Here is a 12,034-nt window from a genome sequence, read left to right as displayed (position 1 = left end):
AGAGTTAGGTACAGGGTAATACAATATAGGACACCCTCAATTCCACTTCCCAGGTACAGTCATCATCACTTGGGTGTATCAAACCCTGTTCTTTGTTTATAGAGACAGAGTAGTTTTCACAGAGATGTGGTCACAGACTCCCCTGCCTTTTTTTTTTTTTTTAAATTAATTAATTTATTTTCAGAAAAACAGTATTCATTATTTTTTCACCACACCCAGTGCTCCATGCAATCCGTGCCCTCTATAATACCCACCACCTGGTACCCCAACCTCCCACCCCCCACTCCCCTGCTTTTTTCACATGATGTTTTAAACGAGCATTTTCTTTTTAAGATTTTATTTATTTGACAGACAGAGAGCGCGAGAGAGGGAACACAAGCAGGAGGAGTGGGAGAGGGAGAAGCAGGCTTCCTGCTGAGCAGGGAGCCTGATGTGGGGCTCAATCCCAGGATGCTAGGATCATGACCTGAGCTGAAGGAAGATGCTTAACAACTGAGCCACCCAGGCACCCCAAAACCAGCATTTTCTACTAACTTCATCACAAATGCCATTCCATGTCAAATACTGTTTCCACAGCATCATTTTTATTGCTCTGCAGACATTTCATTTGATTGCTAGCATTTATTGAACACAAGTAATTTTCAACTTTCCACTACTGTCAGAAGTTCTACCAGTAAATGGTCTTACAGTGTGTAAGCATTAGCTTAGTTATAACCTTAGCATAACCTTAAGCATAAACTTAGGATAAGTTCCCAGAAACGGAGTTATTGGGTCAAAGATATTCTGTTTCTGTTAAGGCTTTTCATTGGTGTTGCCAAATTGCCCTGCAAAACCACGGAAGTTAAAAAAAAATCTGTTTTCCCAGTAGTTATGTTATTTCTCTGTCCTTTCCAACACTGAATACTATTTTCTTTCTTCACAGTTAGAGTGGAAGAACAGTTACCTCACTAAGTCTTAATAATCACTTCTTTTAATACCAAGAGTAAATATTTTCTCATGCTGATTGGCCTTTGTATTTCTCTTTTGCAAATTGTATATTCATCTTCTTAGCTAATTTTTTCATCTTTTTTGTTTTTTGTCTTATCCCTGGTTTGACTTTGTAATCCAGAGGGAAGTACTTTTAATACTGTGGTATGTTTCTCTAGATCTTTTTCTCTTTGGCCCATTTTATTTTATTTTTTAAAGATTTTAGTTTATTTTTTAAGTAATGTCTACACTGAGTGTGGGGCTTAAACCTATAATCCCGAGATCGAGAGTTGCATGGTCCACTGACTGAGCCAGCCAGGTACTCCTGTAGCATTGTGAACCTCCATTACTCATATTAAATGGCTATCAGACGAGATCGGGCGCGTTCAGGGTGGTATGGCCGTAGACTTAAATGGCTATCAAAGAGGATTTCATTTTTGATAGTTATATATCTATTGTAGCCTGAAATTTTATCATATCATATCATATCCTTATTGTTAGATATTTAATCTTTTTCTAATTTTTATTTTTCTAAATTTTTATTTATTTATTAAAGATTTTATTTCTTTATTTGACAGAGGGAGAGAGAGCACAAGTAGGCAGAGCGGCAGGCAGAGGGAGAGGGAGAAGCAGGCTCTCTGCTGAGCAGGGAGCCTGACGTGGGGCTCTGTCCCAGGACCCTGGAATCATGACCTGAGCCAAAGGTAGCTGCTTAACTGACTGAGCCACCCAGGCACCCCTCTCATTTTTAAAAAGATTTATTTATTTCCTTGAAAGAGAGAATGAGCAGGAGGGGCAGAGGGAGAGGGAATCTCAAGCAGACGATGCTGAGTGCACGGCCCAACACGGGGCTCAATCTCACAACCCTGAGATCACGATGTGAGCCAAAACCAAGAGTTGGATGCCCAATCAACTGCACCACCCAGGCACCCCAGTCTTTTTCTAATTTTTAAATTAATCAATGTCCACTGTGATATACAGGTATATAGTTATGCATTACTGAATGTTTCTTGCTTTTTTTTTTAAGATTTTTTAAAAAGATTTTATTTATTTATTTGATAGAGATCACAAGTAGGCAGAGAGGCAAGCAGAGAGAGGGGGGGAGGCAGGCTCCCTGTTGAGCAGAGATCCCAATGAGGGGCTTGATCCCAGGACCCTGGGATCATGGCCTGAGCCGAAGGCAGAGGCTTTAACCCACTGAGCCATTCAGGTGCCCCTATTTTTAAGATTATTTATTTATTTATTTGACAGAGAAATCACAAGTAGGCAGAAGTAGGCAGAGAGGCAGGCAGAGAGAGAGGGAGAAGCAGGCTCCCTGCTGAGCAGAGAGCCTGATGTGGGGCTTGATCCCAGGACCATGGGATCACGACCCGAGCTGAAGCCAGAGGCTTAATTCACTGAGCCACCCAGACTCCCTGCCTTTTTTTTTTTTTTTTTTTTAAATTAAGACTTCTAATTTTTTTAGAGCAATTTTGGGTTCCCAGCAAAATTGAGAGAAGGTACAGGGATTTCCCATACACTTTCTCTACCCACATCTACATAATGCCATTCTCATATTATCAACATCCTTTACCAGAGTGATGCCATTGTTAGAACTAATGAACCTACACAGATACACCATAATCACTGAAAATCCATAGTTTACCTTAGGACTCACTCTTGGTATTGTACTCTCTGTAGGCTTTGACAAATATTTAATGATATGTCTCCATCATTATAGTATCTTGCAGAGTATTTTTACTGCCCTAAAAATCCTCAGTGTATCACTATTCATCCCTTCCCCCAAAACCCTAACCCCTTGGCAACCACTGATCTTTTTAGAGTCTGTACAGTTTTGCCTTCTCCAGAAAGTCATGTAGTTGGAATCATACAGTATATAATCTTTTCAGATTGGCTTCTTTCACTTAGTAATATGCACTTAAGTTTCCTTCAAGTCTTGTCATGGCTCATTTCTTTTTAGTACTCAGTAGTATTCCATTGTCTGGATATACCACAATTTATTTATCCATTCATCTACTGAAGGACATCTTGGTTGCTTTCAAGCTTTGGCAGTTATAAATTAGGCTTCTATAAACATCTGTGTGTAGGTTTTGTGTGGACCGAAGTTTTCATCTCCTTTAGGCGAATATGAAGGAGTTTGACTGCTAGATCATATGATGAGAGTATGTTTAAGAAACCACCAAACTGTCTTCCAAAGTGGCTGCATTATTTTGCATTCCCACCAGCAATGAATGGCAGTTTCTGTTGCTCCACATCTTTACCAACATTTGGTGTTGTCAGTGTCCTGGATTTCAGCCATTCTGATAAGTATATAGTGGTCCCTTATTGTTGTTTTAATTTGCATTTCCCCATATGACATGATGTGGATCATCTTTTCATATACTTATTTGCCATGTGTGTATCATCTGAGGTGTCTTTTTAGGTGTTCTGCCTATTTTGAATCGGGTTGTTTGTTTCTTATTGTTGAGTTTTTTGTTTTTTTTTAAGATTTTTAAAATTTATCTGACAGCGATCACAAGTAGGCAGAGAGGCGGGCAGAGAGAGAGGAGGAAGCAGGCTCCCTGCTGAGCAGAGAGCCCAATGCGGACCTAGATCCCAGGTCCCTGGAATCATGACCTGAGCCAAAGGCAAAGGCTTTAACCCACTGAACCACCCAGGCGCCCCTTACTGTTGAGTTTGAAGAGTTTTTTGTGTATTTTGGATGATAGTCCTTTATCAAATGTGTTTTTTGCCAGCATTTTCTTCTAGTCTGTGGCATGTCTTCTCATTCTCTTAACATTGTCTCAGAGCAGAAGTTTTTGTATTTTAATAAGATCTAGCTTATTAGTTTTTTTGTTTCATGGATTGTGGCTTTGGTGTTGAATCTAAAAAGTCATCATCCTACCCAGGGTTATCTAGGTTTTGTGGTATGTTATCTTTTAGGAGTTTTATAGTTTTATTTTTTTTTTAAAGATTTTATTTATTTATTATTTGAGAGAGAGAGAGATTGATGAGTAGGAGGAGGGGCAGAGGGAGAAGCAGACTTCCTGTGGAGCAGGGAGCCCAATGTGGGACTCAATCCCAGGACCCTGGGACCATGACCTGAGCCGAAGGCAGATGCCCAACCAATTGGGCCACCCAGGTGCCCAATATAGTTCTACATTTTATATTTAGGTCTATAATCTACTTTGAGTTGGTTTTTAAAAAGTTTTCTGCCAAAACCCAGGATCAAAGCATATATTTTAGTTAATTTTTATGAAGAGTGTAACGTCTGTGTCTGGCTTGCTTGCTTGCTTTCTTTCTTTCTCTTTTTTTTGCATGTAGATGTCCAGTTGTTCCAGCACCATTTGTTGAAAAGAATATCTTTGTTCCATTGTGTTATCTTTGCTTCTTTGTTAAAGATCTATTGAAATATTTTGGGGATTCTATTTCTAGGTCCTCAATTCTGTTCCATTAATCTGTTTGTCTACTATTTCACCAGTGCCACACTATGTTGATTACTGTAGCTTCTTGAAGCTTCAAAGGTGTCCAACTTTGTTCTCTTTCAATATTGGGTTGGCTATTCTGGGTCCTGTGTGTTTCTTTTCTTTTCTTTCTTTCTTTCTTTTTTTTTTTTAAAGATTTATTTATCTTAGAGGGTAAGAGCTGGGGAGATAGGGGCATAGGATGAGGGAGAGAGAGTTTTGTTTTGTTTTTTAAAGATTTTATTTATTTATTTGAGAGAGAATGAGAGAGAGAGCATGAGAGGGGAGAGGTCAGAGGGAGAAGCAGACTCCCCTCCGAGCAGGGATCCCGATGTGAGACTTGATCCGAGGACTCCAGGATCATGACCTGAGCCTAAGGCAGTTGCTTAACCAACTGAGCCACCCAGGTGCCAAGGGAGGGAGAGTCTTAAACGGACTCAGCACTGAGTGTAGAGCCCAGCTTGAGATCATGACCTGATCCAAAACCAAGAGTCAGACACTAACTGACTCTGCTACCTGGACACTCCCTTTGTCTGCCTTCCTTCCTTCCTTCTTGCTCTCCCTCCCTCCCATTTTCCTCCCTCCCTCTATCCTTTCCTTTCTCTCCTCTCTTTCTTTCTCTCCTCCTCTCTTTCTTTTTTAAAAGATTTTATTTATTTATTTGAGAGAGATATCAAGAGAGAACATGTGCAGAGGCAGGGGAGAGGGAGAAAGAAGCAGGCTACCCACTGAGCGGGGAGCCCAATTCAGGGCTCCATCCCAGGACCCAGGATCATGACCTGAGCTGAAGGCAGATGCTTAACCAGCTGAGCCACCCGGGCACCCACTGCTGTGTGTTTCTTTAGGATAAGTTCCTAGCATTAAAATTGCTAGGTTAGGGGCACCTGGGTGGCTCAGTCAGTTAAGCTACTGCTCAGGTCATGATCCCAGGGTCCTGGGATGGAGCTCTGCATCAGGCTCCCTGCTCAGCTGGGAGCCTGCTTCTCCTCCCCTGCCACTCCCCCTGCTTGTATTCTCTGACTCTATCCCTCTGTCAAATAAATAGATAAATTAAATCTTTAAAAAAAATAAAATTGCTAATTTAATGCAAATGTATGTACTTTCATTTAAATTTAAATTTTACTTTTTGTGGTACATTCACATGGTTCAGAAGGTCTATAGTAAATAGATTGCCACCTATCACTTCTTTCTTTCCTTTTTTTTTTTTTAATATTTTGTTTATTTATTTATTTGACAGACAGAGATCACAAGTAGGCTGAGAGGCAGGCAGAGAGAGGAGGAAGCAGGCTCCCCGCTGAGCAGAGAGCCCTATGCAGGGCTTGATCCCCGGACCCTGAGATCATGACCTGAGCCGAAGGCAGAGGCTTTAACCCACTGGGCCACCCTGGCACCCTTTTTTTTTTTTTTTTTTTTTAAATACTTTATTTTTAAGGAACACCTGGGTGGCTTAGTTGGTTAAGTATCTGCCTTCGGGTCAGGTCATGATCTCAGGTTCCTGGGATCAAGCCTTGAATTGGGATTCCTGCTCAGCTGCTCCGCACCTCTCTTTCTCTCTCAAATAAATAAATACAATAAAAAAAAAAAAAGATTTTATTTTTAAGTAATCTCCATGCCCAACGTAGAGCTCCAGCTTACAAACCTGAGGTCAAGAGTTGCAAGCTCTACTTACTGAGCCAGCTAGGTGCCCCATTTGTATGATTTATTTATTTAGATTTTATTTATTTATTTGAGAGAGAGAGAGCAGGAAAGCATGAGCAGGTGAGGGGCATAGGGAGAGGTGAACTCCCTGCCAAGTAGGGAGCCTGATGTGGTGCTCGATCTTGGGACTCCAGGATCATGACCTGAGCTGCAGACAGACGCTTAACCGACTGAGCCGCCCAGGTGTCCATTCTTACTTGTTTTAAAAGATTTTATTTTTGGGACTCCTGGGTGGCTCAGTTGGTTAAGCAGCTGCCTTCGGCTCAGGTCATGATCCCAGCATCCTGGGATCGAGTCCCACATTGGGCTCCTTGCTCGTCAGGGAGCCTGTTTCTCCCTCTGCCTCTGCCTGCCATTCTGTCTGCCTGTGCTCGCTCTCTCTCTCTCTCTCTGATAAATAAATAAAATCTTAAAAAAAAAAAAAAGATTTTATTTTTAAGTAATCTCTATGCCCAACATGAGGCTCAAACTCACAACCCTAGATCAAGAGTCTCATGCTCCACTGGGTGAGCCAGCGAGGCTCGCCCCAACCCATCCCTTTCTATTAATCTAGTTTCCTGACCTAGACATGTTTATCGGATATATATGTAAAACATACATACAGTTATTTTCTTTTTTTTTTTTTAAGATTTTTTAATTTATTTGTTTGACAGACAGAGATCACAGGTAGGCAGAGAGAGAGAGAGAGAGGAGGAAGCAGGTCCCCCGCCGAGCAGAAAGCCCGATGTGGGCCTCGATCCCAGGACCCTGGGACCACGACCTGAGCCGAAGGCAGAGGCTTTTTTTTTAAAATTTTTTTTAAAAGATTTTATTTATTTATTTGACAGAGAGAAATCACAAGTAGGCAGAGAGGCAGGCAGAGAGAGAGAGAGGAGGAAGCAGGCTCCCTGCTGAGCAGAGAGCCCGATGCGGGACTCGATCCCAGGACCCTGAGATCATGACCTGAGCCGAAGGCAGCGGCTTAACCACTGAGCCACCCAGGCGCCCCCAGATATTTTCATTTAGAATTTTTATATATTCCCTAATTGTAATTCATTATGTGAAAATTTCATATTCCTACTCAATGCTAGGTATTAATACAATCTCAAGACAGTTTTAAAATATTTTATTTTTGTTTTCAATCTGTGTGACTGTTTATGTGATTACATTCCTTTGTTAATGTTTGTTATGTGCATTTGACTTTAATACTTGTTATTATATGGTAAATTACCCTAACCTTGGGAATCCCATCTTCTCCTTTCCTTCAAAACCCTGTGAAGGACCTGATGTAAATAATAAGCTCTTCAGTATTTATGACAATATTCCTTTCAGAGTGGTGGTGCAGAATGAAAGGAGAGAAGAGTGGACTTCACTCCTTGTGACCATTAAAAAACTCTTCATCCAGTATCCAGTGTTGGTGCGACTGGAACAGGCAGGTACTGCATACATATGATAGGAGGTGCGGCAGGGAGAGGAGGATGGAGAGATGAAGGAGGGGAGGCGAAGAGGTTCATGCTTGCTTCCTTCCCAGTGCTGGGCATAGTTTCTGCTGCTGGTCGGGTTTCTATTTCTAGTTGCGTGCACTTGTTCATTAGGTATGCAGTAAGTTCAGTTGGGGGCCCCGTTCAACCACTTTCTGCTTGTTCTTTTAGAGTTCATCTTTCATGAGATACTTTTCCTTCTCTTGTGTTTTTTTGCTTCAGAGGGTTTTCCTCAAGGAGACAATTCTACCTCAGCACAAGGAAACTACCTAGAGGCCATCAATCTGTCATTCAATGGTGAGTAAGAACACTAGCCATGGTGAGCTGGCATCTTGTTTATCACATGGCTATGAACTTCTTCTTCTTTTTTTTTTTTTTTTAAATTTTATTTACTTACTTGACAGAAATCACAAGTAGGCAGAGAGGCAGGCAGAGAGAGAGAGGAGGAAGCAGGCTCCCCACTGAGCAGAGAGTCCAATGTGGGGCTCGATCCCAGGACCCTGAGATCATGACCTGAGCCAAAGGCAGAGGCTTTAACCCACTGAGCCACCCAGGCACCCAGGCTATGAACTTCTTTTTACTATCATCCAAAGACCTAGATCCAGTTGATAATCTCCCCACCCACCTACCTCAAAGATTAATTGAAAGCAATAACTTCTGATTGAATGGTTTTAATGGCCAACATTAAGCTTTTGGGTCTGCTGTTCTCATCTGCTTCTCATGGTAACCTGAGAGTAAAGAGCTGGAAGGAATCTTCCTTGGGCTGTTTTACTAAAACTGTGTTCTTGATATTTTCTACCTCATCCCTCAATTGCTTCTAGGGAATTAAAAAAAGATTTTTTTTTTTAATTACAAAAGGAACTCATGTTTCTAGAATTCAAATAATCAGAGGTATATCAAGTAAAAAGGAAGATCTCTCCCCTCCCTCTACTGTCAGTTCCCTTCTAAGAGGGAAACTTGTTAACAGTGTGGTGTGATTTCTTCCGAAGGTTTGTTCCAGCATATATGTGTGAGGTGATACGCTTTGTTTCCAAATAACTGAAACCTACTGAACTGGTTTACACAAAAAGGGAATTTTACTCTCAGGATATAGAAACCTGGTGAGGCCACCAGGGAAGGCTTGAACATCATGCAGAAGAAGGTGGGGACCAAGGTGGCTCTAGGAACTGCAAGAGCAGGTATTCCTAGAACAGTGGTCAGCTCCCAGCTCTGCTGTCAGCTCTCTCCTCTCTGTCCAGAATTCCATGTTCCCAGCACAATCTCATCGGCCCAGCTCTGGTTAGGCATCCGTTGGCACTGGCTAGTGGTGGAAGTGATGATGTGTGGTCACTTCACTGCATATAACCTGCCCATGGGTCTACACCCAGGTGTGCTGGGGATTCTAAAGCACAGGGTCTTGTGTTAGTCAGTCTTTTAGTCATATTGGAACATCTTTGGTTTTCTAAAGTCAGGATTGTATAGGACAGAAAGAAAAATTAACTTGCCAGATACACAAAGTCCACTCTTTTAAATATTGTCTTAGATTAATATTTGATTTTTATGAATTTCAATACAGACTCATTTATGGATTGTTTAAATTAATGACATAAAATTTGAGCATTTAATGCTGCAAAAGGCAAGTATTAGGCATCAGTGATGGAGTGTTAGCAAAGGCAAATGTGACATAGTCTTGAGTTCAAATAGTTCTTAACGTAGATGGGGAGAGGCAGATGTACACATGACTAACTAGAATTCAGGTGAGAATGTCGCTGCAAAGAAACATGGACAAAATACCCTGAGGGCACAGAGAGGCTTACCAGTGGCTGGTTTCTGAGAAGCTGTAACCTCTTCATTTGAGAACTTTTGCTTTCTTTCAAGTGTTTGACAAGCACTACATCAACCGCAACTTTGACCGAACTGGGCAAATGTCTGTGGTGATCACGCCTGGGGTGGGTGTGTTTGAAGTGGACCGTCTACTCATGATCTTGACCAAGCAGCGGATGATAGATAATGGTAATGTTCCTTGGTTTGTGCTGTCTCTGAGTGTTTATAGCCTCACTTACCTGTAGAACTCTGAGCTTTCCCTGGTTCTGTGTGTCAGAGATCCTGGAGATGTGAACAGTGTTAGGGGACAAAAAAAGTTCCGTGGTCAAGTTGGTTTGGGAAGTGCTGGGTCATACACAGTTTAGGCAGATTCCCTAATTGCAGTTTTTAATATGTTAGTGTATCTTGTCTATCTCTAATGGTACTCAGGGTTTTGCAAATATAAATGACACTGGAGAACTCTTTTTGGGGGGGTCGTTTCAAGGAACTGGTGTGCCATCAGTCTGCCTTGGGGAGGACCATCAGATCCTCTGATCCTGTCCTCCCTCCATGATGTGCCCTGCTACCCCAGCTTGTAACCCTGGCCTCATTAAATTTGTGCTTCAACAACAAGATGGAGGTGGAATGTAGATCCTGATTGCCAGTGAAGAAGCTCCATTAAATGATATGGATTGTTTTGCTTTTTTACTGAAATAACAAAGTTCCTGTTCCTTTCTGGCCTTGAAACTTGAGTAATGGGGCCTGGGTTGTCTTTTTGACCAATCATGATTTACAAAGCGGTCAAAGGCTAATTGTCAAGGATTTAATAATTGCAGGCTGTGATGGGACCTGGTAAAGAGGAAAGAGACAAAAACGCATCTATTTATTTCTCTGCTCTGTAGGCAAATAAGGTTATAAATCATAGGATGGGAAGTCAGCTTTGCCTCATACCCTGACCCGCTTAAATAGTATTGTTAATAGATTAGGACACTTATCTCTACTTTTCCCACCTCCACCCCAATCTCTTTTCGTCTTCTGTCTTTTTAGGAATTGGTGTGGACTTGGTATGCATGGGGGAGCAGCCATTACATGCTGTCCCGTTGTTCAAGGTAATTCGATTTTGGAATGCTTCCTAAACCTATTTCCTAGTACTAGGGTGGTCTTGAGAATACTGCTGAATAAGGGCATCTGGGTGGCTCAGTTGTTAAGCATTTGCCTTTGGTTCAGGTCATGATCCCAGGGTCCTGGGATCAAGCCCCACATCTGGCTCCCTGCTTGGTGGGAAGTCTGCTTCTCCCTCTCCCATTCTACCTGCTCGTGTTCCCTCTCTCACTGTGTCTCACTCTGTCAAATAAATAAAATCTTGAAAACAATAAAAGAATGAATACTTCAGAACAGAAAAGTTGAAGCGAGTTGGGGGAAATTGGAGGGGGAGATGAACCATGAGATACAGTGGACTCTGAGAAACAAACTGAGGGTTTTGGAGGGGAGAGGTTTGGGGGGTTGGGTGAGCCTGGTGGTGGGTGTTAAGGAGGGCACGTATTGCATGGAGCATTGGCTGTGGTGCATAAACAGTGAATGCTGGAACACTGAAAAGAAATAAAATAAAATAAAATGGAAAAAAAAAAAACTTAAAAAAAAAAGAAAAGAAAAGTTAGAGCAGTTCCATAGCCTCCTTGTTTTCTAGCTGATCTGTGACCTGGCTTTTTTCTTCTAGCTACATAATCGAAGTGCGCCTCGTGATTCTTGTCTGGGCGATGACTATAATATTCCTCACTGGATAAACCACAGGTAGGTGTGACCTTGATTCGTAGTAGATGATGTGGGTTTTGAGTAACTTCCTTGCCATTTTCTCTTCCCATCTATAAAGTTCTTTTTTTTTTTTTTTTTAAAGATTTTATTTACTTATTTGACAGAGACACAGCGAGAGAGGGAACATAGCAGGGGGAGTGGGAGAGGGAGAAACAGATCTCCCTTTGAGCAGGGAGCTGGATGCGGGGCTCAATCTCAGGACCCCAGAATCATGACCAGAGCCGAGGGCAGCTGCCTAACAACTGAGCCACCCAGGCGTCCCCCCTTCCCCCGCCAATCTGTAAAGTTCTTACCATAGAAACTTTTGTCCAGAAAATGCGGAGACCAAAGTTCCAGTGTTTGCTTAGAGTTTCTGTACATGCAAAGCGGTGGCAGTAACATAAGAACAGTCTAGAGTGAAAAAATAAAGGCAAATTTGAAGGACTTATTTTTATTATTAGCCCTAGCTACTAAAATTCCCAGCTCCCACAGATTATAGCAGATGAACATTCTGCCATTCTCTGTAGAAAAATCCCCAAGCCTTTTCTTCACATTGGGACAAGGCCTCAGTGTTTCTGCTGACTGAGACTCAATGGGGTTATCTCTCATGCCTCTCTCAGTGCTACTGCCTTCTCCCATCCTCATCTTTTTGAATATCTGCAATATTTTTTAATTTTATTTTTAAGATTTTATTTACTTGATAGCATAAGCAGGGGGAGCGGGAGAGGGAGAAGCAGGTTGCTCGCTGAGCGGAAAGTCTTCTGTGGGGTCCTGGGATCATGATCTGAGCCCAAGGCAGTTGCTCAACCAACTGAGCCCCCCAAGTGCCCCGGATAACTGCAGTAGTCTTTTTTTTTTTTTTTTTTTTTTAAGATTTTGTTTATTTATTTGATA

The 12,034-nt window shown here is 41.9% G+C and overlaps 1 protein-coding gene across 13 annotated transcripts in view; it reads left to right on the top strand.

Moving 5' to 3' along the window:
* Nucleotides 1–12,034, top strand: part of DEPDC5 (DEP domain containing 5, GATOR1 subcomplex subunit) — a 136,784-nt gene that overhangs the window by 42,369 nt on the left and 82,381 nt on the right. For all 13 annotated transcript variants that reach the window (XR_004277994.1, XR_004277995.1, XR_004277996.1 and 10 more), the window contains 5 exons: nt 7,419–7,522; nt 7,790–7,864; nt 9,425–9,559; nt 10,397–10,458; nt 11,067–11,140. Coding sequence is in view for 10 of the 13 variants with exons in the window: in XM_032310146.1 (XP_032166037.1) it covers nt 7,419–7,522; nt 7,790–7,864; nt 9,425–9,559; nt 10,397–10,458; nt 11,067–11,140 (450 nt within the window). In the remaining 3 variants the exon portion in view is untranslated. The remainder of the gene's footprint in view (nt 1–7,418; nt 7,523–7,789; nt 7,865–9,424; nt 9,560–10,396; nt 10,459–11,066; nt 11,141–12,034) is intronic.

This window comes from Mustela erminea, chromosome 13 (genome assembly GCF_009829155.1).
Source record: "Mustela erminea isolate mMusErm1 chromosome 13, mMusErm1.Pri, whole genome shotgun sequence".
NCBI classification, from domain to species: domain Eukaryota; kingdom Metazoa; phylum Chordata; class Mammalia; order Carnivora; family Mustelidae; genus Mustela; species Mustela erminea.
The sequence above is the reverse complement of the archived record's forward strand: the minus strand, read 5'-3'. Positions and strand labels throughout refer to the sequence as shown.